Source organism: Herpailurus yagouaroundi, unplaced genomic scaffold, assembly GCF_014898765.1.
Source record: "Herpailurus yagouaroundi ecotype Mexico unplaced genomic scaffold, PumYag 217, whole genome shotgun sequence".
In the NCBI taxonomy this organism is placed as follows: Eukaryota; Metazoa; Chordata; class Mammalia; order Carnivora; family Felidae; genus Herpailurus; species Herpailurus yagouaroundi.
In genome coordinates, this window is record NW_024412448.1 from 864,199 (window position 1) to 891,930 (window position 27,732).

At 58.7% G+C, this 27,732-nt stretch overlaps 4 protein-coding genes across 8 annotated transcripts in view; 3 read left to right on the forward strand and 1 right to left on the reverse strand.

The window, feature by feature from the left end:
- The window catches only part of MYO15B (myosin XVB), a 38,986-nt gene extending 31,890 nt beyond the window's left edge, over positions 1 to 7,096 (forward strand). Inside the window, exons 46-64 of the mRNA XM_040456770.1 lie at positions 122 to 240; positions 321 to 462; positions 673 to 784; positions 897 to 1,063; positions 1,461 to 1,612; positions 1,782 to 1,842; positions 1,929 to 2,001; positions 2,416 to 2,492; positions 3,732 to 3,805; positions 3,898 to 4,013; positions 4,106 to 4,200; positions 4,315 to 4,392; positions 4,507 to 4,603; positions 5,023 to 5,165; positions 5,363 to 5,478; positions 5,813 to 5,946; positions 6,123 to 6,256; positions 6,371 to 6,511; positions 6,631 to 7,096. Coding sequence (XP_040312704.1) covers positions 122 to 240; positions 321 to 462; positions 673 to 784; positions 897 to 1,063; positions 1,461 to 1,612; positions 1,782 to 1,842; positions 1,929 to 2,001; positions 2,416 to 2,492; positions 3,732 to 3,805; positions 3,898 to 4,013; positions 4,106 to 4,200; positions 4,315 to 4,392; positions 4,507 to 4,603; positions 5,023 to 5,165; positions 5,363 to 5,478; positions 5,813 to 5,946; positions 6,123 to 6,256; positions 6,371 to 6,511; positions 6,631 to 6,690 — 2,091 coding nt within the window. The 3' untranslated portion in view covers positions 6,691 to 7,096. The remainder of the gene's footprint in view (positions 1 to 121; positions 241 to 320; positions 463 to 672; positions 785 to 896; positions 1,064 to 1,460; positions 1,613 to 1,781; positions 1,843 to 1,928; positions 2,002 to 2,415; positions 2,493 to 3,731; positions 3,806 to 3,897; positions 4,014 to 4,105; positions 4,201 to 4,314; positions 4,393 to 4,506; positions 4,604 to 5,022; positions 5,166 to 5,362; positions 5,479 to 5,812; positions 5,947 to 6,122; positions 6,257 to 6,370; positions 6,512 to 6,630) is intronic.
- A 3-nt stretch (positions 7,097 to 7,099) lies between these two features.
- The window catches only part of RECQL5 (RecQ like helicase 5), a 35,637-nt gene continuing 15,004 nt past the window's right edge, over positions 7,100 to 27,732 (reverse strand). For both annotated transcript variants that reach the window (XM_040456408.1, XM_040456409.1), the window contains 12 exons: positions 11,490 to 11,708; positions 11,137 to 11,236; positions 10,964 to 11,000; positions 10,783 to 10,841; positions 10,629 to 10,702; positions 10,167 to 10,260; positions 9,747 to 9,881; positions 8,893 to 9,428; positions 8,651 to 8,741; positions 8,201 to 8,425; positions 7,908 to 7,977; positions 7,100 to 7,815 (listed from right to left, as the gene is read on the reverse strand). In XM_040456408.1, coding sequence (XP_040312342.1) covers positions 7,715 to 7,815; positions 7,908 to 7,977; positions 8,201 to 8,425; positions 8,651 to 8,741; positions 8,893 to 9,428; positions 9,747 to 9,881; positions 10,167 to 10,260; positions 10,629 to 10,702; positions 10,783 to 10,841; positions 10,964 to 11,000; positions 11,137 to 11,236; positions 11,490 to 11,708 — 1,741 coding nt within the window. In that variant the 3' untranslated portion in view covers positions 7,100 to 7,714. The remainder of the gene's footprint in view (positions 7,816 to 7,907; positions 7,978 to 8,200; positions 8,426 to 8,650; positions 8,742 to 8,892; positions 9,429 to 9,746; positions 9,882 to 10,166; positions 10,261 to 10,628; positions 10,703 to 10,782; positions 10,842 to 10,963; positions 11,001 to 11,136; positions 11,237 to 11,489; positions 11,709 to 27,732) is intronic.
- SMIM5 (small integral membrane protein 5) lies at positions 13,829 to 21,215 on the forward strand. The gene is made up of 3 exons (XM_040456418.1): positions 13,829 to 14,153; positions 19,998 to 20,195; positions 20,655 to 21,215. The coding sequence occupies exons 2-3, from the start codon at positions 20,069 to 20,071 to the stop codon at positions 20,762 to 20,764; spliced, it is 237 nt and encodes a 78-aa protein (XP_040312352.1). The 5' UTR covers positions 13,829 to 14,153; positions 19,998 to 20,068; the 3' UTR covers positions 20,765 to 21,215.
- Positions 20,107 to 26,403, forward strand: ERLN (endoregulin). 4 transcript variants are annotated; one of them, XM_040456417.1, is made up of 3 exons: positions 21,063 to 21,163; positions 22,196 to 22,349; positions 25,908 to 26,354. In XM_040456417.1, exon 3 carries the CDS (start codon positions 25,914 to 25,916, stop codon positions 26,094 to 26,096), a length of 183 nt encoding a protein of 60 aa, XP_040312351.1. In that variant the 5' UTR covers positions 21,063 to 21,163; positions 22,196 to 22,349; positions 25,908 to 25,913; the 3' UTR covers positions 26,097 to 26,354. The 4 variants fall into 4 exon arrangements, with proteins under 4 accessions (XP_040312350.1, XP_040312351.1, XP_040312349.1 ...); XM_040456416.1 differs by lacking the exons at positions 21,063 to 21,163; positions 22,196 to 22,349 and adding an exon at positions 20,107 to 20,195 and having other exon boundaries at positions 25,908 to 26,403; XM_040456415.1 differs by lacking the exons at positions 21,063 to 21,163; positions 22,196 to 22,349 and adding an exon at positions 23,114 to 25,320 and having other exon boundaries at positions 25,908 to 26,403.

A 27,732-nucleotide genomic window follows, 5' to 3' on the forward strand; every position in this document is an offset into this window, starting at 1 on the left:
GGGCCTTTGTGGCAGGGATGAGAGCTGGGGGTGGGGTGGGCACAATGGAAGGACCCCCCCCCCCCGGGGCATCTTGGATGGCGGTGGGGAACCGGGAGCCTGTCACCTTCCTTCCGGGCAGGGTGAGAGTAGCAATGACGTGCAGCTGCTGGGCGTGTCCCACCGGGGGCTGAGGCTGCTCAAGGTGACCCGAGGCCCCAGCGTCCACCTCAACCAGCTGAAGACTCTCTGCTCATACAGGTGAACCTGGGCTGGGGGCGGGGCTGTGGATGGCCCCCGGGGTGAAAGGGCTCCCAGCTCATGCCTCCACCTGTGCACAGCTTTGCTGAGGTGCTGGGCGTGGAGTGCCTGGGCAGCTCCACTCTGGAGCTGTCACTAAAGGCTGAGCAGCTGGTGTTGCACACGGCCCGGGCAGGTGCCATCAAGGCCACGATTGAGCTGTTCCTGAGTGAGCTCAAGAAGGCAAGCGCAAGCTGGGCAGGGGGCTGGGTGGGGGCAGGGGGCGGGGTGGGGGCAGGGGCTGGTCAGCGGAGCTCCCTCAAGCCACCAGGGGTCCTCGGAACTCTGGAGTGCTGGGTGGCGGGCGAGGCCAACAGGGGGAGCAGGTGAGGCGGGCAGGACCGGGGCTACAGGCAGCCTGGCTCCCTTACCTGCCCGCCCTCTTGCCTGCAGGACTCTGGCTATGTCATCGCCCTGCGAAGCTACATCACCGATGACCACAGCCTCCTCAGCTTCCACCGTGGGGACCTCATCAAGCTGCTGCCAGTGGCCGCTCTGGAGCCCGGTATCCTTGGGGGGCAAGCAGGGTGGCTGGCTCAGGGAGGGCAGCCCCTGGCAGAGCCTCTGAGGGGCAGAGGGGCCAGGCGGGTGAGCCACCATCCTTGGGTGCCTTCCAGGCTGGCAGTTCGGCTCCACCGGGGGCCGTTCTGGACTCTTTCCCGCCAACATGGTTCAGCCAGCTGCTGCTCCAGACTTTTCCTTTTCGCCAGAGAGGAGTGGCCGGCACATGAGTCAGCTGCAGCACGGAGAGCCGGGGCTGGCTCGGTGGGAGAGGGCCACGGAGGTGAGGAAGATTGGGGGGAGGGGGCGGGGGGAAGGCGAGGCCTAACTAGGAGTCGAGGAAGCAAAGGGCTTGATTGCCCCTGAGTGGCCAGGTCCACCTGCCGCCTGGCAGGCGGTGCTTGGTCTGATGCTGCCCCTCTGCCCTCTCCCAATTTCTTGCCTGGTCTCCTCAGCAAGGCTGTGAGCTCCTTGCGGGCAGGGCCTGGGCCGTATGGCCTTTGTGTTCCCTCGCAGCGTTGGAGTGGTCCCCTAGAAGATGCTCAGTAAACACCTCTTGACCCTCCTGGTGGTGTGCTCCCTCCAGCTGCTCTCCCTGGGTTGGGCTGGGTGGGGGCTGGGCATGGCCTCTGGACAGGCCCGTGGGCACTCGGGTGGCATGAGACGCCCTGTGTTCCCAGCGCCATGCCCACCCCCGGAGCCGGACACACAGTGACAACTCCGAGGCCACCAGCTCGACCCACTCTGCGGCCTACCTCTTTCTGTCCACGGAATCCCACAACTACACCATGCAGGAATTTGCCCTGAACCACTTCCGGAAGCCTCAGACCTTGTGAGTGCCCCGGGCCCACCCTTCTGCTTGCCCATCCTCAGTCTCCCTGAAGTAGGCCTTCCTGCTCAGAGCCACTAGGCCCGTACTTTTAGCACTCTCCCTACACAGCCTGCGATGGGGGGGGAGGGGGGGCAAGCAAGCAGGGCTGTCTTCCCCTCTGCCCCCTCAGGCTGGACCAGACACATGGAGATGCTAAGAAGGCCATGGCCAGCCTGGTGCAATACACCAAGGTGAGGGGGACAGGTGGGGAGGAGTCGGGCCAGCGGATCTGCCCTCTGGCCCCCACAGACCCCCAACCCAGTCTCTTTGGCCGCAGGCTCCCATACAAGAATCGCTCATCAGCCTCAGTGATGAGGATGCCAACAGGCAGGCTGTGGAAAGCTTCCAGGGTGAGTGGCCACAGCATCCTGTGTCCCCATATCCGTGGTGCCTTGGACCTAGGTGCCAGGTCTCCTTCCCTCCTCGAGTTTGTCAACTCAGGGAAGCTCACTGGTGGTTACCGTACCTCAGAGCCCTCACCTCCTTCTACACACACCCAAGGAGTGGTGGGTCGTGTATGGTCTGGACAGACAGGTCGCAGTATGTCCAGCTGGCTCTGGGCCGTATGCAGCCACAGGTGCCCACGGCACCCCTCTCTCTCAGAGCCCTGTCTCCTCATCGCTGATGTGGAGATTGCTCTGCTCTGCCTGGCTCCCGTGCATTTTCGAGAGCAAGGCAGGAGACGATGGGGAAAGCCCTGTCTGGTGACAGGAGCCAGGGCCAGGCCCCCCACCCAGCTCACCAGCTTCTCCTCCTGCCTGCAGTTCTGATGCAGTTCATGCAGGACCAGCCCAAGCCCCGGGGCAAGAATGAGTCGGAGCTCCTTTACGAGCTGCTGAGGGTAAGCAAAAGCTTGTGTGCTGAAAGCTGGTTGGGGGTGGGGGCGGGTACCATGTGCCCAAGGGTCTGTTCCGGTCTTCATGCCCGGGCCTGAGTGAGTTCCCCTTTCCCTTGGCCACTAGTCTTTCAAATGATCCAAAATTTACTGAGTCCCCATTACATGCTGGGGGCATGGCCGTGAACCAAGCAGGCCAGGTCCTCGCAGAGCTTACAATCTGGTGAGAGAGGACAGTCGCAAAACCATGACACAATGTATCCAAGAGTTCAAAGTGCTGTGGGGAATGACACAGCAGGGAAGGGGCTGCTACAATGCAGAGGCTTGGTGACAAGGTGACACCGGAGCAGCGATCTGAGGGAAGCCAGGGAGAGAGGCACGTATGCATCCAGGCAACACATGCAGGCGGAGAGAGGGGCAGGGGTGACGGTCCTGATCAGGGCGAGTCTCTAGCACCAGCAAGGCCAGCATGGCTGGAGCCCAGCGAGCCAGGTCAGGGTGGAGGATAAGGCCTGGGAGGGGTGGCAGGTCCAGGTCATGGCAGGCCATCGTAGGCTATTACTGGCACTCTGATTTCTCAAGAGGAGGGGCACTCGAGGAGGTTGCAGAGGGACTGGCTTACACTTTGAGATGGCTCTGGCTGTTTGCCACCCCTCCCAGGGGGGTGTAAGGGCCAGAGGAGGTTATGGCCACGATCACCAGGTGAGGGCGGTGCTGCTGGCTGAGCCCACAGGTAGCAACAGAGGGGAAAATGCTCAGAGCAACAGGGTTTGCTATGAATTATACATGGGGTGTGACAGAGAGGGGCCAAGGGTGTCACCGAGGCCCTGGGCAGAGCAGTGACCATCTTCAATACGAAGGCCCGAGGGAGGAGCAGATCTGGGCTGGTGCAGGAATGTTTTGGGCATGTGAAATCTGGGGTCCACTCTTCCAAGCAGGGGGCCTGGGTTCAAGGGAGAAGTCTAGGCTGGAGGCAGGCACTGGCAGACAGCAGGTGGGAGCAGCTGAGATCATCAGGGCGCATAGACAGAGGCCCGAGGGCACGGTGTTCCCTAGAGGTCAAGGATAAGGGGAGCCAGCAGAGAAGACAGGGCCGAGCATAGCCCATAAGCAGACGAAAACAGTCATTTAGAAAGTGACCACTCGGGCACAAGCTGTGACAAAGACCAAGAGCTGGCCGCCTGCCCGTGGCCGTTAGCAGGATTTCTCCCTGACTTTAGACCCCATGCCACCCTGCCCCCACAGCTGTGTCGGGAGGAGAACCTCAGGGATGAGATTTACTGCCAAGTCATCAAACAGGTCACAGGACACCCTCAGCAGTGAGTATCCTGAGCCAGGGGGAGCAGGGAGGACAGCCCGGTGCTGAGGCCGGGATCTGGCCAGCCTGAAGCCCAGGCTCTCTGCCCTGCAGGGAACACTGTGCTCGTGGCTGGAGCTTCCTCAGCCTCCTCGCAGGCTTCTTCCCCCCGTCAACCACGCTGATGCCCTATGTGACCAAGTTTCTGCAGGACTCAGGCCCAAGCCAAGGTGCCTATGGGAGGGACTTCCAGCCTGGGGTCTCAACAGCTTGGCGAGGGGTTTGGAGACGCCTGTGACCCCAGCCTGCTTCCCCTCTGCAGAGCTGGCCCAGAAAAGCCAGGAGCACCTCCAGCACACAGTCAAATATGGGGGGCGCCGGCGGCTGCCCTCTCTGGGTGAAATTCAGGCTTTCCTGGTACTGGGTGGGACGGGGGTACAGGTGGCTGGGCATTTTGGGACTCCCTGGTGGGGGATAGGAAGTTGGGGCCTCTGGCCACTGGAAGACTGACCCTGCAATCTGTCTTGGCAGAAAGGGCAAGCAGTCCGCCCGCTTCTCATTCACTTGCCAGGGGGTCTGGATTACAAAACCAGTATCCAGACTTTCACGGTGAGCATGGGGCTGCTGAGGAAGAAGGGCTGGAGGAGATGGGAAAGCTGTGGCATCAGGACCGCCCCCCCCCCAAGGCCCCCGGCCCCCCCATGGCCCTGTCTCTGTGCCCAGGTGGCAGCAGAAGTGCTGGAGGAGCTGTGCCGGCAGATGGGCATCACTGACCCCCAGGAAATGCAGGAATTTGCCCTCTTCCTCATCAAAAAGGAAGGTGAGCGGGGCGCCTGGGTGGCTCAGTTGGTTGAGCGGCCGACTTCGGCTCAGGTCACGATCTCACGGTCTGTGAGTTCGAGCCCCGCGTCGGGCTCTGTGCTGACAGCTCGGAGCCTGGAGCCTGTTTCAGATTCTGTGTCTCCCTCTCTCTGAACCTCCCCCGTTCATGCTCTGTCTCTCTGTCTCAAAGATAAATAAACGTTAAAAAAAAAATTTTTTTTTTTTTAAAAAGGAAGGTGAGCCCCCCCCCGCGGGGGAAAAAGGGGGGGGGGGGGGCAGGCTGGATTCCAGGAGGTGGCTTACCTGCCAGCTGTGTGCCCGTGAGTGAGGCAGGTTCCCACGCTGGGGCCGGCAGGCCTGCGGGCAGGGTTGACCCTGGACGGCAGGGCAAGCTGTGGACCTGGGTTCCCCACTCAGGCGAGCTGGTGCGGCCCCTGTGGCCCCACGAGTACCTCAACAGCGTGTTGGATCAGGACGTGAGCCTACACAGCCAGCGGCTCAGCTGGGAGACCCAGCTGCACTTCGATCACCCCACCTACATCACCACCCACTACAAGCAGGTCAGCTGCCACCCCTGGCCCCCACCCAGCCCCGGGCAGCAACTTGCAAGCGAGCCCCTGCCCGGGTGAGGGACCTCCAAGCCTCCCTCCCCCGAAGAAGAGATGGTGACAGGACCGAGCTCGAGCCCCAGGAGCCACCACCGAGTGGGGGCTTTGAGGCACAGCTGTCCCCTCCCCTCACTGCTGTCCCTCCTCAGGTGCTGCGGGACTATCTCCAGGGGAAGCTGTTGGTCAGTCCCCAGGCAAACGCCCAACTGGCCAGGCTGGCCGCCCTGCAGCACCGCAGCCAGACCCAAGAGGACCGGCTGTCAGAGTGAGTGTGAGGGTGGCCCCACACCTCCCGTCACCCCTTGTCCCTGCCGGTGCCGAGGCCCACCTCAGCGTGCACCCAAGGGCCTCTCCTTCGGCCCCCCACCCAGTACTCCAAGGTCAAGGCCGCTCAACTTGCACCTTCCTGGCCTCAGTGTGATGGGCCTGGAGTAGTGGAGGCTGTGTACACCTGACTTCCCCATCCCAAGCTCCTCAAGGGCAGGGCCCAGACGTCATTCGTAAGACCGGATTCCCAGCCTCACCTGCCTGTAGTAGCCTTGCTCGTTTATTTAGCACCTGCTGTATACCCAGCCTCGACTGACCAGTCTGTGTCATAGGCAAGACCTGTTGGCTTACTTGCCAAAGCCGCTGCAACGGTTAGTGAGCACGTCAACCATAAAGAACCTGATGGAACAGGAGTTGAGGTGGATACAAGCATGCAGCTCCCAAGAAGCACAGATCAGCTTCATTGGTGGGTCTGGGGCCCTGGGGGTTGCGAGGGCCGGAGCAGGAGACCGTGAAGGAAAGGGGTGAAGGTGCAGGGCAGCTTCTCTACCTGCCCTGCCTCGCTCATCCAACCTGGAGGCCGTTGGGCAGGTCCCAGGGCCACAGTGACCAGAACTCCTCTCCCGGCCCCTCCCTTCCCAGAGGCTGTGAGCCAGCTGCCCCTCTTTGGCTACACCGTCTACGTGGTGTTGCGGGTCAGTCAGCTGGCCCTGCCCGGACCCAGCCTTCTGGGACTCAACCGCCAGCACCTCATCCTCATGGACCCCAGCTCCCAGGTGGGCCAGGCTCCCGCCCCGATGCTGGCCTGAGCACCTTGCGCCACTCTCCCACCATCCACGGTGACCCCTCCCCTGAGAGGGTCCAAGCTCTGCTGTCTCTACTGCCCCCAGAAAGTGTACTGCTCCGTCGCCCTGAAGGACCTGCAGAGACTCCACCTGCTGAGCCCCCTGGAGAGCGATGGGCCCCCTGGCCTGGAACTCAACTACGGCTCTGCCGACAACCCCCGGACCATCTGGTTTGAGCTGGTGAAGGTGAGCGGCCAGGGCCTCCGATGACATCCTGGGAAGGCAGCGCACGCGTGACCCAGGCCTGGCGTGGGGTGGGGGTGCAGAGCGGGGAGCCCTGTCCTCATGTGCCTGTGCCCCGGCAGGCCCAGGAGCTGAAGCACACCATCGCCTTCCTGAAGGACAGCGGCACTGCTTCCAACTAACGGCTGGCCTCACCCAAGAAGAGGGGGAGAGGGGAGGAGACGAGGAAGGGGCCCCTCCCACATCCAAGTCTGACTGGGAGGGTCTCCCTTGGGTGCCATGAGGCCATTTTGGTTTGGACTCCACTCCCCCACCCCCGGCTGTTCTGGAACCTCCCACAGCACGGAGCTCCTGGCCCACGTGGAGGCCATGAGGCAGGAGCTACTACGGTGACATCAACTGGGAAAGAGAGTAGCAAGACTCCCCCCTGGGGGTTCCCGGAGTGGGGGCTGCAGGAACTCGCTTGGGCAGCTGATGCTGCCTACCCTGGGGGAGATGCCCGTATGGCGCAGGCCCTGGCTCAACACCAGAACGATCCCAGGCCTGGGAGAAGCAAATGCTGAGGAAATAAAACTCCCAAGAGAAAAAGGCTGTGTTTGTGTTTGGCGGGGGAGGGGTGTCAAAACCAACAGGACTTTTATTTCTCAGGTACGTCTCAGTCCGGCCCGGCCTTCCTGACCAGGAACTGAGCAGAGCGCAGGGCGCGGAGGCTGCCCTTCTCCTGAGCTCTGCACCCAGGGCCAGCCTGGAAACTGGCCTCGCAAGGGAAGGGGGGAGTGGCCCAGGACCTGAAGGGGCCAACGCCTCAGACGGGTGGGCTTCACCCTGGCTTACCACTTGTTAAGAATAAGAGGTGGAGGGACCACGCCTTCCTCCTGTTCCCCTGGCAGCAGCGACACCACCCCACTACCTCCTAACCTGGGGATCTGGCTCAGAAAACCCAGGCAAGAGAGGAAGGGAGGCTAGGAGGAAGAAGACCTCAGATTTTGCAAGCAGAAAGGTGGCTGGCCTCTGGCCTCCGACCTTGATTTAGGAGGCATCTGGGGCCATCTCCAAAGCAAGCATGGTTGGAGGGGGGAGGGACCCTGAGCAAAGAGGATGCTCCTGATGGCTGCGGGCTTTCCACCTTCCCATTCCTGAGCGAGGCCCAGGTTGGCCCCCCGTTGAGGCCGGAGGAGCACTCTGGCCCTAGTGGGCAGCAGCCGGTCATCTCTGTGGGTCACACAGGCCGTGCCAATCAGCTTCACTCTCGCATCGGGCCCGGCCATGGAAAAACTGCTTGATGAAATGCTGGGCCTCTTCCTTTACTACAGATTTGAGAAGGGGAACATGAGGGCCAGTCCCCTCCCCACCACCAAGCCCCGCAAATGCTCCCTGGCCTGGTGATGCAGGCACTCACCGCTCTTTCCGGGAGGAGTCTTCTGAGTCAGCGAGTGTGAGAGGTGGCGGGCGAAGGCTTTAAACAATTCCTGGAGGCGGAGGGTGGCGGGAGCAAAGGGTGCAGACCCCTGCCCTGCCCCCACCAGTGGCCCATAGCCATGACCCAAGGGCAAGGCGGACCCAGGGAAGCAGGCAGCCGGCCTTAGGACCTCGCCTGCTTCCGCCCCGCTTTGTCCTGGCTATAGGTAGGACCTGTCCTGCGCCCAGGTATCCCAGGCCCAGGAGAGGGCAGAATCCACCCACCTACCCTACCTTGGATGCAAACTTGCCCTCCTTGTAGAAAGGGGTCAAGCATTTGACCACAACATTTGCAGCCTCTTTGAGGGAGATGCCAGGGACTGGGAGAGGACAGGAGCCTTGGGCTGTAGGGCTCAAGGTGTTCTGATCGCTGGCCGAGATGCTGTCCTCAGCTTCAGCTAAGATGGAGGCGTTGGCTGAGAGGCAAGGCCTCTTCTGAGCCTGGTTCTCTGGGCTCTCCTGTGCAGGACCCAAATGGAGCATCACTCTCGGGCTCCCTGTCACGGCCCCTCCCCTCCTTCTGGAAGACTGGGCCTCAGCATCCGCTGGCTCCCTCCAGCCCAGCCCATCTAACTCTGGGATGTAAAAAGAGGGAATTTTCCCCAAATCCCTAACTGGGAGAACAGAGCAGACGCCCGCCTGGTCTATAGGCCTCCTCCCCTGTGGCCTCATCCCTGTCAGTACCTGCTGGGTTCTGGGCCGCTTGCCCGTGTGTGTCTCCTTTGTGGGGGTGGGCTGGCCTTCAGGGGACCCCTGGTTTCTGGGTGGGCAGGACCTGGCCAGGGAGGAGAGCAGGCGTCAAGGGCTCCAGGCACCAGCTGCACCCTCAGCTCAGCTGGCCCAGCAGAGCACACCCTGGCCAGGGCTTCAGCGATCCAGTTAGCAAAAGAGATTCCAAAGAATTTCAGAACTATCAGAGCCCTTACCTTGACCTCTCACTGGTGCACTCCTTGGTCTGGGGGGATGCAGCCAAACACCCCAGGGCTCCATCCTCCCCTGCACACTTCTCTGGGACTGCTGGGGGTCCCCGCATTCCCTCACGGGAAAGGCTGGCACCTCCTGTCCCTGGTGCTGAGGTGAGGGGAGACGGGCTCTTGGCCCTTTGGCAGAAGCGGGCGATGTTCTGAGAATCTTTGAGGGCTGCTGCGGCTAGGAGCTGTTGCTTCTTGCTGGTCCGGGCCTTGGCAAGGGGACCGCCCTTAGAGGGACTTGTCGCCTTCCTCTCAGGGGAGGACCCCCCACAATGAGCACTGCTTCCAGGGGCCTGTCCTCTGGGCCTCGGGAGGCACTCACTGCAGTCCTCACTCTGGAGGCTGCGGGGCTGGCTGGGGAGCTCCTGCTCACCTCCCAGCACAGGCTGGGGGGCTTGCTTCTCAGCCCGCGTCTTCTCCATCAGCTCAGTGGCCGTCTGGAATGGACAGGAGCCTTTGGGAAAACCAGCTCCCACTCGCTTGGGTTTCAGCTGTGAAGAAGAGGAGAGAGGGTTCTGACCACCAGGTCCTCGAGGACACTCACAGGCTGGTCTGGAATGGCTCTTGGGAGCGGAGGAGGGAGAAACCAGGCAGGACACTGCTAGGGGGTCAGGCTGATGAGAGAAGATATGTGGGGGCTGCAGAGGTACAGCTGGGAGGGCAGGGAGGCTGGAGGGCCTGCCCCAGGGTGCCTAGGGCCAGGGCTACGGCGCCCAGAGAGGGCCAGTGGCCATACTGTGGCTGAGGACAAGGGGAAGTGATGCCTTTCCCAGACCCAGGTTTGGGGTGGATGCCAGGACACCACTCACCGAGTACACTTGGGAGGCCGGCCGGATGTCATACTCGGTGGGCTCTGGGGGCTGGGCCTGGGCATTGTGACTTCTGGTGTCGCCTCCCACGTCATAGAGCTGCCCCTCCTTGGAGGCTCTGTGGATCTCGGCCACCTGAGTCATGGACAGGTAGGGATGCCGTGGCACCCACTAGCTCCTGAAAGCCCCAACCCAGGCTTTCCACAGGTGGGATTCTGGGGCCTGTGGCTGAAGGTCACTGGACACTGGACAAGTTCTAGTCCTCAAGGGGTTGGCTAGAAACATCTTCAGCTGGCAAAGACGGGAGGTCAGGCTCCCCTGTGTACGTGGCTGCCTTGCAGGGGGCAGGCAGACAGCCTGGGAAGGTAGAGGGGCCGCCTCTCCCACCCTAGCCCATAAGCATACCCTGCCTGGGCCCACCTTCTTTAGCACGCTGGCCTTGTACAGGTTGGCCACCTTGGCATTTCGGAACATCTCATATTCCAGCTCCACAGCCCTGGGCTGGAGATCGGGTCTGAGGGTAAGAATAAGCATAAGGCGTCAGGGGGGCCTGAGCCCTCTCTCTGTTGAGCTCCTGCTGGATTCCATCTGGGGACCCTGGAGATGGCTTCACGGCCTGGTGGGCTGGCCTTGGGCACAGGGATTCCAACCCCGACTCTGGGCACCCTGTGGCTTACTGCCCTTCAGCAGGCGCTAGCAGCCCCTTAGTCCTAGCTAAGCCTGCCCCCTGGTGGGGCAGTGAGACCTGTTGCCACTGGGAGCAGGATGCGTCACGACCCGGGGAGGGGGTAAGTAAGCCAGGAGGGATGGGGGCTCTTGTGGCCTGCAAAGGAACAAGGGCTCGGAGAAGCCTCCTAGGCCTCCGTGACCCGAGACACTCACCCATCGGCGGTCCCTGTGACCTGGCGATTACTGCTCAGAGCCTCTTCCAGAAGCCCCAGGCAGTGCTCACGGGCCTACACAGGGGAAGGAATTTTGTCACCCAAGCCTTAAGATTGGGGGAGGAGTCTGGGGGACAGAGTTGCCCACCTCTTACCTTCACAGTGAGCCTGGGGATCTTCTTGCTGGAAGCCTCTTTCAGGGGACAGTCCTCATCTGTGGGGAAGAGGGGTGGGTCACTGCACTCTACTTTCTGCTTTGTGGAGTCCCCAGCCCACCGTGAGGCATCTACACCCTGGGAACAGCCCCAAAGTCCCTGAGGACACTTCGGTACTGACCTGGAGGTACGAAGTCTTCTACCTTGGGGTCTTTGCCCTGGAAGGTGACATGAAGGGCCTATGAGGCATCTTGCTTGGCTGCAGGATGGCCCCCCATCCAGCACCAGGGTAGGGGCCGAAAGAGTGTGAACGGGGGGCCACTGGAGACCCCATCAGGCCCCCATCCCCTTCACCTTGCGTAGGCTCATCTGTCTTTGGTAGAAGAGATTCCATTCCCGCTTGTGGGCCTCGTCTCTGCCCTCGTCCCCACTGCCTCCAGACCCTTCGTCATACCTAGGGGACAGACTAGGCGTGAGCAGCCCTGGGCCTGGGCTCTTTCCTCCTGTCATGCCTCTCTAGCGGGGCACTGGTTGTCTCCGAGAGCCTGGCCTCCAGCAGCAGCATCAAGCTCCTGGCTCCACCACGGCCCCCAGGGGCAAGGGGTGAACTACAACATTGGGGCGCCTCTGGTCTGGCCTTGGCACGAGGAGGAGAATGCCAGCCTATCTGCAGTGGGTTGGGGGCCCCTGACTCCATGGCCCCTCACCTGCTGAAGCCCCCATAGCCCCGGCGGCCTCCCTCATACAGCTCAGGGTCAAAGCCATTCCCCTGGGAAGGCCCGATGCAAGTCTTGCTCCAGCTACTTCTGTGCTCCAAGGCTTCCAGCTGCTTCCGCAGGGCCACAGGGTTCCGGCAGTGGTCACAGCCCTTGGTGCAGGCAGGAGGCGCATCCCCAAAGTACTTGGCGATGGCAGCATGGCGGCACCTGGCAGAGGCAGCACAACAGAGGCAAGGGGTGAGGGACCCAGACAGGCCAGTGTTCACTCGCCCTCTCCCTAAACTCTGTCTGAGGAGCGCTACGTGCTGGGCACCACACTCAGCATCTCGTACGCCTCCTCTTGTGCGAGCCTGACAAGGCACCATTTAGTTGCCCATTTTATGGATGAGGACAATGAGGTGAAGTGTTCCCAAGGTCGTATAACATATGGGGGAATCCAGAGAAGACAGGGTGGGACCCCCACTCCGTCCTGCTTCTCTATGGCTTCCTCCCCTCGGTCCTGGCCTCCCGGTCTGTGCTCTGTCCTCTGACAGTGGGGTGCCCCGGGAATAGCTCCAGCTCTGGGTACAGATGCTGACTCTGCTGCTGAGGCTGCCTCCTTAGGGAAAGCATTTGACTTCCCAAAGCCTACACGTCCTTGGCTGTGAGACGCGGCAAGAGCGCCGGCTCCATGGCCGGGGCGTGGGGCGTGGTGCCTGGCACACACAACAAGGGTTCTTTTTAGCACCTTCACCCTTGCCCAGAGGTGGGGGAGGGAGGGACCAGCACGAGGTAGCCCTACCCCAGCCTCAGCACTCGGCTCTGCCATCTCTTGACGGCCTCTTCCTTGTCCCCAAGAAGACTGTGCCTGCGTACGCAGTCTTGGGCCGGGGGACCGCCCAAGAGCTGGAACCAGCAGCACTGAGAGCTGCCAGCGTATGCTGGTCGCTGCTGAGGGCAATGGGAGACCAGCCTTGGCAGGAGTCTCGTCACATCGCCCGGCGCCTCAACTCCACTGCCACGGCCCCGCTGCTGGGGTACCAGACTCCAGCTGTCTCTGACTCCCAGGAGGGGGGCACAGTTGGTCCTTGAGACAGGTGCAGAGGCCCCCAGGGTGGGGGGTAGGGTGCAGATCTAATCATGGCCCTTGCAAAAGGCCAGTCTTGCCACAGGAATGTAGCAGGAGGTGGGAGAGCACGAGAGATTGGGCAGCAGAGACAGGGCTGTCCAGGCGCCATGTCCCGAGGACAAGAATAGGTGGTGTCACCCTCCGGCCAGAATGCCTCTCGATGTGAGCACCGCAAGAAACACTTTGAGGAGCTGAGACCCTAAGGGACAGGCACCAGGAATGAGAGCTGATGTTACACAGATCCTAGGAAGTGGGGTCTGGCTGCCTTGTTTAGAGAAGGCAGCTTTGAAGGCAGCAGATGGCAAGGAGGCCCAGGCAGCCACCAGGGGGCACTGTTCCTGCCACTCCTAAAACCAACATGCGACTCCTTCCACTGCTAGTCTGTGCATCTGCACAGTGGCCGCCTGTCCAGCCTCTGGGAGGCTCCAGCACCCAAGTGGTGTGGCTACACGGTTGGCTTCCTTCCCCCCCCCCCCCACCCTCCCTCAAGCCCAGACTCACTGGGGTTTTGTGCTCACACTCAAAGGGCTCCATTGAGAGCTCACAGATGCGGGCTGGGGTCAGCTCCTGTCCTGCTCCTGTCCTGCTCCGGGCACAGCCTGGTCTGCTGGGGTGGCACAACCAACCAAATGTCAAAGGGCCCTGCCAGCCACTGAGCTCTGGAGCCTGTCCCTGACGGCCAGGGCCAGGAATGAAGAGACAGCCCCAGCACTCTTTGGAAAGAAGGACATCGGCAGTGTCCTCCCTCCTGGGGTGGTGGAGCACCAGACACTTCCCCCGGCAAGCAGGCCATTCTCAAGTCACCCCTAAGTTCCCCCCCAAGGGCCTGGCCTCATGGGTGGTCCGGCAGCTCCCCCAACTATTTACTTCCTAGGAGGGGCCAGAGGGCGGGACCAGCCAGGGAGTCTCGAGAGAGACAGGTTGGCTGGTCAGGCGGATGGGCTCAAACCCCTCCTGAGGGTAGGGAGGGAGCCAAAGAACTTGAGCGCTGTGGGGCGTCCCTCCCTCCTCACTCCACGGCTCAGGTGGAGCCTCCCAGAGGGCATCTTTGCCAGGGAAAAAGAGAGCCGACCTCTTTTATCAGCTCTCCGCCCAGGCCCAGCCCACGACGGCTTAGCACACACCCGCCAGGAGGGAGAGGAGAGGAAGAGGAGGCACAGAAGAGACGGGTTCGCCCTTGCAGACCTCCCAGGGGCAGGGCAGCCACAGAGGAGTCTGAAGCCACCCTCGGAGGTCCCAGCAGGGATTCACTCGGCTGGGCAGGGGCAGCGGTGGCACTGGCTCCCCTGCTTCAGTGGCCGCCCCTTGTAATTTGACACTTGGATCTCCAGGACGACCAACAACAAAAAAGCTGAGGCCGAGACAGCAGCTGGCTGTCAGCAGCCAGGAGCTCCACTCCTCTGAGGAAGGCGCCCAGCAGCGGGTCAGGAAAGAGGCATCCGAGAAGGAAGGAAGAGGTGGTGGCCGGGCGAAGCCAGGCAAGGGAGGCTGCCGGGCTCCCCAGCATCCGCGGTTGCCCCTCAACCCAACACCTGAGCTCCCAGGTGAGTGGTGCCGGCCACAGATTTTGGGTGAGGGGGTCAGCCAGGGCCCCCTGCCCCAAGGGTGGAGAGCCACAATCTAGCACGATCACAGGGGCTCGTGGGGGTGCACTCGGTCAGTCTCCAGACAGCCCCATTTCAATCTGGGCTCTCCCTTCTTTTGTGGGGACCCAGCACTGGAGGGACACAGGCTGAGGCTGCAGCTCTCTGCTCAGAGCGCTTTCCTCCCTGCTTGCTGAGCAGGCAGAGGGGCCCCGAGTGCCTGCTTACTCTGCAAGTTAGTTTAAGCTTTTTCTATTCAGGGGGCTTAAACAAGGGATTTGGCTGTCCTGGCCTGGGAGAGAAGGGCTGTCTGCTCTCTGGGCCTCCCTTTTTCCCAGGATCAAGGCAAAGCCCTCTGTCCCTGCTTTCTCCCAGTGGAGGAGGCTCAGGGCAGGGTCTGCCCCGCCACTTCGTGCCCCTCAGGATGTGGCAGGACCCACAGCAGCTCTGCCCATCTGTGTCCTGCATCAGAGTGGCAGCTGCCACCCCTTGAGAGGGGCTTGGCCCGCTCATTGCCAGGTGTTCCTAGCTCAGAGCCAAGCCTGGGTGCTCCTCCCTGGGTCCATTTAGAATCCCACGACCCCCCAGGTCTCTCCAAATGCTGTGCCAGAAGCATGAGGGCCTGACCCTGAACCCAAGGTGGGGTGGGGGAGGAGGCGATGGTGAAACTGAGGCCGGTGAAGGATGCACCCGGTATGTGGCCCTGTGACACGCCATTGGAATGCTGACCCCAGCATGGCTCTCCAGCAGCCCCGGGAGCAGCCCCCCTTGGGCAGGGCCCCATGAACGGAGGCTGCCTGCTCCTGCTGCCTTCTTGTCCTCACACTAGGGCTGAAGTCTCCCTTCCCCGCCCCCCAGATGTTTCCCCCAAAGCAAACAAACTAGTATCTACTAGGAAAGAAAAACAACAATCCAGGGAAAAGTGGAAACCAAGAATCAGTCCAAGTGTTCTTGGCTCAGCAGAGTCTGTGAGATTTGGCCTGAGTCGGTGGCCGGAGAGGCTAATGCCCTGCAAAGACGGCCATGCAAGGCAGAGAGGGGACAGGCGCTGGCCTGTGTTGGAGGCAGCAGACAGGACTGGGTAAGGGACGGGCACAGTGGTGAGCCCAGGGCTACCCCTGCTGGCTCTGATCTGTAAGACGGCCCAGGCAGGCATGCGGGCGGGGATCAGAGTCCCTGCGGCCACAGGACATACGTGGATGGGGTCCCCTGAACCCAGGCCCTGAGCTGGAACGGGAGGGTGATACCTAGCTTCTGGGGCTACGGGAACCATCGCTAGCAGCCGGAGGTGCCTCCTCCGGTCCTGGAAAGCAGGACTGCTCTGGGTTCAAGCAGCTACTTCCCACAGCAACTTGGAGTGAAGGCAGAAAAGGGCATCGTCTGAAGGCCTGATGCGGTCAGTGCACAGTGGACATCTCTGCCTTGCTGGTCAGGCCCCCAGACGCCGAAAATCTGCCACAACCGTCAGTTTGCCTCATGACAGCTGTTTCTCAAACAAGACAATGCCCTGTGGAGCAAGGGTGGCTACAACTTTCCATGACAAAATGACAGGGGCAGAGCAAGAAACCCTTGGGGCCCTGAGCCACCGATACACCACTTATCAGTCACAAACACACCCGCCTGCCGCCTGTTCTCTTCCACAAGGGGCCTCTGGAGTTGAAGTATCAGTTTTGCAAGGAGGAAACAGGGAAGCTTCAGTACCAACTGGCAGTTGTCCGGCCTGCAGGTCACCCGCGTGCCCTGTCACAAGGCTCCCTGTGGCAGGAGATGCCACACAAAGGAATGTCTTCTGGTCCCTCCAGCCCCTCCGGCCTTCATCTCTGCCTGGCTCACTTTCCCTCCTCCACTGGCTGCCATTCCAGCCACAGAGCACCCTTCACAGGCTCCAGGAAGGGCCATGCAGGCAGCCAAGGTTGCTCTCTCTTCCCGGGGCCGTGGGAAGTCACTTGCTTGGCTGCCTCTGACCAAAGTACTCCAGAGCACAGGGCCGGCAGGGACTAGGATTTCCCTGATTCACAGGCAGGAAGTACAGTTTTGGAAGGAGTCTGGCAGAGCGAGACAGACCAGAAAGATATATACAATATCAGTATATACGTACTGGTACGTACAATTATCAGTACCCCTCTGGGCTTCCCTGCCTTCCTCCCTCCAAACCTGGGAAAGTAAAAGGGATAAGAGGCAGCCAGCCTCAGAGCACCCGCTTTCCCCAGACCACAGCTGGGAACATTTACTCCCAACAGGGCAATGGCCAAGGAACATGCCGCAGGGTCACCTGACGACTGCTGGTTATATTGGGCACCAGGCGTCAGGCACCCCCTGGGCCTTGCTTTAAATAGCCCACTGGGAAGAGCGCCTGGGACCTGCTGGAATGTGCCTCCTCCCTCTTAGGAGCACAAGGCCCCTCCAGCTCCCACGGTCCCCACTAAGGCTTCTGCTCAAGCCCAAGCTGGAAATGGCAAAACATCAACTGGAAAACAAAGGGCGTTCCCCTTCAGCCTTTGGGGCAGAACATCAGTGCCCAGTGGCTCCATTCCAGTTCACAGACGGACGGAAGCAGTGGGCAGCCCTGGGTGAGACCCCAGGGCTGGTACAGCTTGCCAATTCAGCTCACCAGAGGCACCCTGGGCGCAGAAGCATGATGCCATCTGTCCGTAGCCATACGGCCTGCCTCTGTGTGGACGGGCACTCCTCCCGGAGCGGGGCCTGGGCCCCTGGGTATGACTGCAGCATCCCCACTACACAACACCCGGAGGATGGCCGACTTCAGAGCTGAAGCTTCTGATCGACAAAGTCCACCTTTCCCGTACAGCAGAGCAACTTCGGCTCCACCCGCCTCCTCCCTGCTCTGGAAATCACACCCCTCAGACCGACAGGGTCCCCACACCACTTCTCGCTCACAAGAGGAGGCCTCCCCTCTATAACCCCTCCCCAGGGCTTTGGATGTGGAAGCACAAGTGACAAAGCTCCCGCTGCCCGGCTGGCCTCCGCCCGCTTCCTCTTTCAAGGAGTCTCTGCTGCTACATTAGGCAATGCAGGCACGGGGCCAAACAGGCTGAAAGAGCCAGACCAAGTGTAGACGGGGAGGAGAAGAGGAGCCCAACTCCTGAGCCCTGTGCAGACTCTCCCCCAGGGCCTTGGCTGGCACTTCTGTTCCCTCCTCCAGGAATGCGGAGGAATATTCTCCTGGAAACGGGAAGTGGATGAGCAGAGAGGCTCCGGAACGAGAGGGGACCGCCCTCCTTGTGCAAGCCAGCTTCGTCGGTCAAAGAAGGGGGACGCTGTTTAGTGTGACCAGAGAAGAGGGGCACCATGCTCAGGAAGGAGTTTGGTGAACCTGAGACAGACACGTGCCATCTGTCCCTTTGGCAACAAGTCACATGTGGTTCCCAAAGAACAGGTGTGGCCCTGGCCTCGTGAGTGATGTGCCTGAATAAAGACAGTGCCCCAGACTCCTGAGCGTGGAATGGGGCTGATCGTGCAGAACACACCTGCGTTCAAAGAGTTCTGGGGCCCTCGTCCCTGCACTGGGCCCACCGCGAGGGCAGTGTCCTCAGAAAGCTGCTCCGTGGGCTGACTTAACCTTGCGAGCCACAGAGCAGGCTGCCTGAGACAGGTCTCCATCAAGAGACAGCATGGGGAAGTAGGGGGAGCCTGGCTAGGCCCCCATCCTGCTGTGCAACCTCAGAGGAATCACTGTTTCCCATATGTAAAGGGAGGCAGGAATGAGTGACACATGGGATTCTAGGATCTCTTGCCTCTTTGTATACTTGAAAACTGGGATCTTGATCGCCTTTATAGAAATGTGCTAACCCCGGGATGGGGCATAAGAGAAGATAGAAGGCTCTAACAGGAGACTCCCACTTCTGACAGGAAGCCCTCTAATCCTCCATGGACCCATCATCTGCCGGCTACCCCCAACATTGCTTAAAATACAGCTCCCATCTCCAGCTTGCCCCCTCCCGACCCACCTTCCTTTACCTTACACACCGCAAATATCCTGGGAATGAAAGAGACAGACGAAACTCCCCAAGGTGTTTGGGGAGGGTCTTTGACAGTGTATAGGGTGGGGGTGTGACTGTCCCCAAAGGCTTCCTGTGGCGGCCAGACCCCCCCTCTCCACAGACACACACCGCAAGAGGGGAAGCCCACCTGCTGGGCACAAACGTGTGCCAGGATCTGTGCTTCCTGCTGCTGTGCTTCCGGGTGTCAATCCTCCCAACAGCCTTGAAGGATGGCTATCTCATCTTATGTAAGATGAGGAAAAGAAACAGACTCAAAGAGACAAAGTGACGCGTCCACGTCATGAAAGCAGAAAGGGGCAGGCATTCAAATCCAGGATGATCCAATGTTCCACGGGGTGCAGGCGACCTTGTGGAAGAGGAGACACAGGAGGCACATGCCAGCTGCCATCCAGGTCCGGAAGGACTATGAGGCAGAAGGTGGGGTAGAAGCATCCTGTGTGACCACAGGCAGGACCAACAAGGTCAGGAGGGGGTTCCACCTTCCAACGATCAGCACTGCTCCAAGGAGGAACAGGGCAAGCTGCCGTAGCAGATGGGACTCCCCATCTCACCCGGAGGGGGCTCAAGCAAAGGCTGCACACCAGAGGGAGTGCAGAGAGCCAGGTACAGGGTAGGGGGTTCAAGCAGATGACCTTCAAAGCAGTTCTAAGACAGCTATCCTGTGGCGATAGTACCAGGAGTGACCAGCTTCCAAAACTGCAGTCATCTCGGAAGAACCTGCCTGGCTAAGACCCAGGACAAGGCGGCAGTAATTAGATCCTGAGGTCTGGCACAAGACCTTGGCCACCTGTTACGCTCCCTTGGATTAGAGCTGCCTTGGTGAACAAGTTCAGGCTGGGTTGGCACCAGGCTGTCCCTGGTCCATCCCTGAAGAGGCACTGGCTCCCTCATGCCCACAGGGGAGGCAGAAGGGGAAAGAAACTCCTGATGTACAGCTGGCCCAACTCACAGACTCAGCCCGGACCTTCACCGTCAGCCTATTGGGCACCCTTAGACAGGAAGAGGCTCTCAGTCATCACCTGGAAGGCTGAGTTGCTACATACCTGGGGCGAGGGTGGGGACACAAGGGACTCTCCTGGTCAGGCCAGAGGAGCAGGTCTGAGCCAGCAGAGGAGGGCCTGGTAAACCAGCCATGGGATGTGTGATCCCGTCCCGAGAGGCCTCCTTGGGGAAAAACTGCGGGGTACACAGCATCATCTCTGCCTCTTCAAAGAATACCATATGAGTAAAGAAACTGAGCTGGTGGGAGAAGTGGAGGGCCCTGGAGGGGCTCAGACCACCTCCCCCAGTTAGTTCTCACCCAGCTGACCCCTGCCAGGAGCCCCATGTGCCCACTCGAGGAAAAGCCTGACTCCTTCTGCTCCACATATGATGAAAGGCAAGAGCACCAGGCTGGAATCCTAAAGCCCGGTCTCCCCACTGGGAACCCAGGGGAGGCACCAAAGTCCTGAAGGACCCAGGAGTCACCAGGGGAGCCATGCCAGCCCAAGGTGCTCAGCAAACCCAGGAGTAGGACAGTGAAGCCACCCCACCTCGAGGTCGGAAACCTTGGCCAACCGTGGCCAGCTGGCAGACCTCTCCTGTGTCTGGCAGTGCCACGCAGAACTCCGGTGGCAGGGCCTCAGGCTCCCTGCCATCACCAGCCTCCCTCAGTCCGGGTGGTGCCAGGTGGGTGGGGGCTGAGGGCCACCACTGGGTGGAGGGCCCTGATGGCTCCCTCCCCAGTCATGAGCCACCAGGGGTACAGGGGTGAGACCCGACTAACTCGTTCCACTGGCTGCAGGTGGGTGGGGACTCCCAGCCCCGTCCGTCCCGGTGAGGCCTGGCAGGAGCCCGGCAGGAGCCCAATGCACCATGGCAGCCGCCAACTTTGTGCAGGAGATGCGCTCCATGGGCGAGAAGCTGCTGCTCAAGCTGCAGAAGCTGCCCCAGGCCGAGCCTGTGGAGATCGCGGCCTTCTCGGTCATCCTCCTTTTCACAGGTAAGCTGAGGCGCTCACGTTCTCCCCAGCGCCCCTGGCTCTTCCTGGCATCCGGGAAAGGTGAGACCACAGTGCTGGCCAGAGCGCTGGCCGAGGTGGCTGGGTGTCCCCCAGACAGAGGAGAGGCAGATGTCCCTGGGGGGGAGCCAGAGGATTTCCCGAATCCTTGACAATTTGCTGATGGGGTGCAGAGGCAACCCCAAATCCCAACCAGAGGTGAAGGGAGAGAAGCTCAGGGCAGCAGAGGCGGCATGACAGGGAGGTCAGTGCCTAGTGGCTGGCACGGGGACAGTCGACACCTCTTGCCAGACTCTCAAGTATTTCTGACGAAGCCAGATCTCTGGCTAAAGGCCCTTCCCACACACCTCTGGAGGGCTTTATTTAGAAGTAAGGCGTATGTTCTTTCTCTTCCCTGCCTGAGCTTCCCATGCTCTCTGCTTCTCTCTCCTAACCCCCCAGCCACGGTGCTGGTGCTGCTGCTGATCGCCTGCTGCTGCTGCTGCAGGGACTGCTGCTGCCCTGAGCGCAGAGGCAGGAAGGTCCAAGTGCGGCCCATGAGCCCGTCGTGAGGGACAGAGACGAGGAGGAGAAGCTGGAGGGGAAGCTGCCGAGCCATGATCCCACGTGCCAGCCTGGCCCCAGCCCTGGTCCTGCCCGGGAACCCGACAGCTGCAGCCTTATCAAGGAAACAAGGGCTGGTACGGCCACCAAACTCTCACCTGCCAGTGAATACTGGGTGCCAAGGAAGAGCCACCTGTTTAAAACCTGAGGAAACAAAAACCGGGGATTCTTTCCCAACTTGCACTTTCTAACAAAACACAGAAGTGGGGGCCCCATACCTGGAAGGAGAACAGCCTGCAGCGGTGGGGAGCCGGCCCAGAGGAGCAGGCCAATCAGGGGGGCTCTGTGCAACAGCTGCTGGACCCCAAGCTTCCCACCGGAGGGGAGCACGTCAGCATTCTATCCCGGCATCTGCCCGTTCCTATCTCAGTAAAAGCTTTCTGGCTGTGCTTCTGCGGCCCAGACTCCCTGGCCTGGGCTCTGTGCTTCTGAAGGGCAAGTACCAGAATTCCAGGGGTGTGGCCAGTGACTGTCCTTGCCAGGCCTCTATTCTCCCTGTGCCCACGAACGCTGGAAGAACACAGGCAGGAATGCCACGCAAGAGGGAACCAGGGGAAGGAGAGGGTGAAAATCCATCAGCACTGGCTGCTACCAAACGCTGGCTACAGGTGCCCCCTCTACAGTGACGGGGCAGCGTTTGCCCAGGTGCTAGGCTCAGAAATGCCACTTGACGGCTTCGGCTGCCATTTACTTCAGCCTGAACACCCTGCACCCACAGGCTCAGGCCCCTGGGTCTTTCCAAACTTCTAGAGTAAGAGAAGTCAGGCCCCTACTATTGCCCGCATATATATATATTGCCTGCATATATATATAACCTGCATCCCAACCCCTCTGTCCTTCCCCCATTGTGTCCCAGGCTGTCTGGCCCCAAATCCTCACCCTGCCATTCACCAGCTGCATGAACATAGGTTAGTGACTCGACCTCCCAGAGCCACGTTTCCTCCCCTGTGGGTCGCAGCCAATCCCGGTAGCTGCCTCCTCGGGTGAGCTTATGAGGATAAACTAAGGTGACCTATAGGGAGTGCTTGGCACGGCACGGAGCATATCCTAGTCCTTATCTGCTCCTCTAAACAAGAGGGGCATGGACCCCAGGAATTAGGGTAGGGGAGGCAGAAAGCTCCCGTAGTACCTCCCCCTCCTTCCGCAGAGAGGTCTGCAGTTTTTACATGCCTCCGTCATCTTGCCCTGCCAGCCCGTGCTCTGGCTGCCTAGGGGCACGGCCCCGTCTACCCAAAAACCAGGGAGCGGAGAGGGGGATGCCAGGCTCTGCGCCTGTCCCTGCCCCTCCCCCCATCTCCAGCTGGCAGGCAGGTGAGAGAAACTGGCTGGCTGGTTTCACTTCCTGGTGTCCACTGACTTGTCTGACGGGTTTGGTTTAGGTTGAAGAAGCAGAGAGGAAGTTCTTCCATACAAAAGAAAAGAAATTCAAGAACCGGCTGTACCCTCCACCCCACACCACCCTACAAGAAGGGGATTCAGAATTACAATGATACCGTTGATAATGATGATGATGAAGGTGGTGGTGAGGATCAAGTGAGTGGAAATTTACTGAGGGCTTCTGTGTGCTCCGCCACCACCTGAAGTGTTTTCATGCGGTTGATTCCGTATAATCACCACAGCCTCAATGCCATAGATACCATCATTATCCCCATTTTGGAGATGAGGAAATTGAGCCCTAGCAACAATATGCAACTTGCCTAAGTTCAACCAGCTAAATATGGCAGAGCCAGCCTCTGGGCCCAGCCCAGCACAGCCCATCCAGCTGCAGAGCCCCTGCTCACCACACCGAGGGCCCGGCCTCAGTGCAGATAAGGCGCTGATCCCATTATCCTCCATCAACCAATCCTAGATCCCACACCCTAAAGTGTGCTAAAATCATCTCCCGGTGAGTGGGTGGAGCCCAAGAGGTAAGAGCTAGGGTGGGGCCCAACTAGGTCTCCCTCCCAGAAGAAAAACAGGGAAGGCGGGAGGGACTAGATGGGAAACCACTGCCCTTTTCAGTCCAGGCACCAATAGCTTAACAGCTGAGTCCAAATACGATGGATCCCAGTAGGCATCAAACTGGTTCACGCTGAGCCCTGCCGCTAATGGCTCCCCACAGCAGTCCTGGGCAGGTTTCCATCCCATTCGGCTCAACAAACCACATCTGTTCCAGAGTGACAGCAGCCTGGCACCCTCCCAGCAGAGGTCTTCTCGGAAAGAGAGGCATGGAGAGGAAGGAGCAATCTTCCCATTGTGGGAAAGGACAGAGAGGTATAGCCACGGTGGCCACGGAACGGGAGGCCAGTAGGCTGTCTGAGCCCCAGAGAGCATCTGGCTATCACAGGTCTCCATTCCTGCCACCAGCCGCCCTGCAACCATCTCCCCTCGAAGTCTGCCTGCGCTCACTGCCACACTGGTTTCCCAGCCTCTTCAGGCCTCCCCTCCACAGTAGTCTCTCAGTTCCTCCAAAGGTCTGCACTGGAGATCTGTGCATTTTACCGTCTGTATATTCTGTCTTATCAGAAACCACAGAACCACCAGGGCAAGAATCTCATTAGCAAAAACTGGCAGAGAGCACATAAAACACTCTTCCCCTAAATCTGTTTTCTCAAGCATTAACATTTGAGAGCAACCTACAATAAAAAGTCTTCAGGACATATTTGCATGCCGGTAACACAAATCCAGACCACACAAAACGGAAGACAAATTAATTTTGTTCTTAAAGGTTCCTCACCCTCCTCGGGACCCACTGCCTGCCATGAAACACTGTGTCCTAATCCTACCTCTCACATAGTCTTCACATCTTGACCTAAACCTCCTATAGGGTTTCCTTCAGCCCCCAGGTCAGGCTATGCCACATATACTCCAGCGCCCTCCACCTCTTTCCATATCGTTCCCTTTGTGATACTCATTTCCGTAGAATCTTCCGATCAGGGCCAGCAATCGACTGAGTTGGCTAAAGCAACTTCTGTGTACGTGACACATACATTCCCCACACATCTCATTTTAAATAGAAACATATACATGCACATTCCTTGGCCAACCTTTTTGATGTAGGGCCAAGGTCTTTTCTCTGAGTGGGGTTTGCCGGCCAGAGTTCCTAAATTGTCTATTTGCTAACTATGGTTACTGCAAAGCAGAACAAGAACTTAAAGACATCCACAAAGAAATCGGAGTGTGAAATCCTGGATTTTTACAAAACGTTTCCACTTGTCTTGCCACATCTGTTTTGACAGAAATACTGAGTGATTCCAAAGTCATTCCAAGTGGTCAAATAGGTGCTTCTAGAAAGAACGCTCTCCCTCCACTCCCTTTGAGGGGCAGCACAGAGCTTCAGAGTACAGACTGCAGCGGAGCTGAACAGCTGGGTTTAAATCCCAACACAGTTACTTCTTAGTCGTATGACCTTGGGCACGTTGCTTAACCTCTGTGCCTGTTCCCCAGCTGTAAAACTGGGGTTTCAACTATTACTGTTGCTCCATTTTCTTGTTTTATGTAATGTTAAATGCAATTATGTAATATCAATAACAAGTACAAATGCCACAAACAGGTTTGGGAACAAACTACTGACTCCTGACAAGCATCCAACTTAACTGAAGGAGGAAGTACGTGGGTGTGCTAGCGACCGGCCTGCTGGCTGGGAGCGCTCAGCAGTCAAAGGCATGAGTCAGTAAGTTTTAAGGAGGGAAACTCGAAGCATCAGGTAGGACCATGATAGGTAAAAAGGACTTTACTGAACTTCCTTGTCATCTGTCTCCTCCAACCCTGGATGTACGTTAGAATCGCCTGGCAAACTTTACAGAGACCGGGGCTCTGACGTGCCCAGACGGAAAGATGTGGTACCAGGGAGGGCCTGGGCACAGGTTTTAGAAAAGCTCCCAGATGATTCTAATGAGCAAGGCTGAGGACCAGTGTGCTAGAACGCAAATCTGGGCAGGCAGGACCTGCCTCCCTTGGTTCACAACTGACACGCGGTACCTGCCGCAGTTCCTGGCCACACCAGGCACTTCAAGCCTATCTTTTATGGAATGAATGGTGGCTACCAGGTTCCCATTCCCACTTTCAAGCTGCCCATGCAGCAGCTGAGGTCATGCCTGGGAGGCCAGCAAAGGCACTAGGGAGAAATTAAGCCTCCAGGACCCTGGGGCCTTAATGGTGGTAAACACCTCCACAAAAAAACTCGCTTCAGGAGGCACCAGCCGGAGGCTTGTTAATCATTCACCAGCACCCCAGCACCGCAGGGAAAAGCCTGTGTGCGGCTCCAGCCCAGGGCTTCCCGGAGTCCTGGGCTTCCTGCGCTCTGGTGGGGGCCTCCGGGTCTACAGGTCAGCAGCTGGACAGAGAGGAGAGAGAGGCAGGACCCAGCCACGGGTGAGGCGGACGGTGGCTTGAGGCAAAGGTCCTGGATCCAGTCTCCTTCCCCACCCTACCCCAAGCCTGACTTCTCTGAGGACGCCAGAACATAGGTACCCTGAGCAACCCCCAAAACGACATCACAAAAGAACAGAACGCAGCTGAAGAGGTAAGTATGGAAGGCAGAAGAACACAGTTGCTAGGAAACAGGCCCTGGCCCACCTTTGTTCGCTCTGGTGACTGCGATGAGGTCTGATCAGGGACACTCGACAATGCCAACACCTTTTCCTCCCAAGAGTTGCTTCTTTGAGTCAGGGTGTGGCTCGGCCCCCAAAGTGCAGGGCCTGAGGGATTACCCTGATCGGCCCACTCTGAGGACACAGGAGTGTTAACAGCAGAATCAGGTAGTGACGCCTGCCTTCTCGCCAGTACTCCCTCCGACTGGCTATCGGCCTGCAGCCTGCCGACTTTAGCTGTTTCAAGATTAGCTGGTTCTGTTTCCACCTGACTCCAAGGGAGTTTACCGAGGCCTCAGCTGGAGTCAGTCCCCCCCTCAACTCCTATGCCGCTCTCTCAAAATTCTCCCCAAATGTTTGGCAATTGAGGCAGGAAAACAGCAAGGATCTGCATTTTGGATCCTAGCTGAGTAGATCTCAGGGATGGTCGAGTTCTGGCTCACACCAGGGCTGTTCGAAATACAGAGGCAGTTTCTGGGAGAAGCCCCTGCACTCAAGGACTCTGTCCCCTCTTTTCCAGGTTCACATGGACAAACTGATGACAAAGCAGGACATCTGGAATGATGAGTTCTGGCAGAACCCCTGGGACCAGGGAGGCCTGGTAGTGATCATTTTATTCATCACCACGATCCTGTTTCTCATTGTGTTTGCCATTGTATTTGGTTTTCTCCCTCCGCTTGAGAACATCAACCGGTGTGAAGAGTTGTGACCTGACTTTCTGGAGGCCAAGAAGGGGACCACCTGTTAGATACTCTCGAAACACCATGTACGTTTTCTTCAAAGCCTTTTCAGAGTCTGCAATTATACACTTTTATTAATGTAATTAATTAATTTGTTAACTAATATTATCTGATAAGTGCCTGCCTTCCCCACTGGACCGAACACCACAAAAGCAGGTGATGGGTTTCTGCTCACCATTGTATGCCCATATCCGATGTGCCTCACATACAGTCCATTTCAAACAATATTTGCTGGTTGAATAAATGAATGAGTGAATAAACGAGCAAACAAATGGATGAACAGAAGGGTGCTGGGCTGTTGGCTCCCCTAGACCACAGCCCCTAGATGGACAGAGCCCAATTCAACTGAAGCCTAAACACAAAGCTATTCTGTCTCAGACAAGGTACAGAAAGGCCTCTTAGCTGGAAGTTGCTTCAAACCTAATTACTGTTCATTTCAACACTAAAAGGTACAGGGCGCGGTCACGAAGGAACAGATATACTTCACGGCCACAGTGCAGACAAACTAGCTGCACGCAAAGAGAGGAAAACCGCTGGATGCCCCACCTTGACCCCATTCATACTGAGTGTCTTTTCTGTTGGTCCCAGAGCTGCCCGTGCACCCCAGACCCTACAACGGCACTTTTGTAGAAATGTACCTGCCTCCGCCAGAGCCACCATACTGGCCTGCCCCTTGCTGCCAGGTGCCCTCCCTTAGCAAACAGCTGCTTCAACTTTAACCACACACCAGGACTATTCTTAGAAAAGGAGCGAATATGTGGTGGAGAAGGGGCGATACACCATTTATGTAGTAATGAAATGTTCCTTTTTACTCAAAGAGCAATTCCACATTCAGCTACACCAGCATTGTTTATGCCATCCTGGGAAGACCTGGAACCCGGAACCCTCGCACGTAGCAAACAAGGTAGGAGAGATGAGGCCGCACGTGACGCAGCAGGAGGCACACTGATGCCCAGACCCCCTGAGGCACTAAGGGGCCCCAACTCCCGAGTGTGACACAGGAGATATAAAGGCAGAGCCCCCAGGAGGACCTGTCCTGCTGTCTGGTGGGCTGCTGCAGCCCAGAGGGATACGGCAGAGCTGACCCTCCAGGCAGCCCTACAGAGCCTCCAACTCATCCCCGAAAAGAACCCAGCAGGGTTATTTCCAGCAGAAGGGACTCTGACAATTAGCAAGGACACTCGGCCCTTTCATTACGAGTGCTTTCTTCAAGGAGCCCGAGAGAGCCTAGTTTAACAACTCCCTGTACTAGTGCCTGAGAAGGACTCTGGTAGTAATCGCTGTGGGCAAGGGGGCCAACCACCTCTGCTGGGCACGGCTGTGCCACAGAGGCCCAACGAGAGACTCAGTCCGGGAGCCACCAACTCTTTGGTGAGTCGGAGGGGATGGGAATCAAAACATGTGGCCCAGCCAAGTACCTCTCTGATTTCCAGAGGAGAGCCCCAAACATCTGTTAGATACCAGTTCTGTGTACCTAATCAGCCCCATGCTTCAAGAATCTAGTCTTGCAGAAACCAAGATGGGATTTGTATATGAAATGTGCATGTCACTAAAAATCAAATACCGGGATTAGTGGTATCTGTCTACTGTGAGCTCAATGACTGT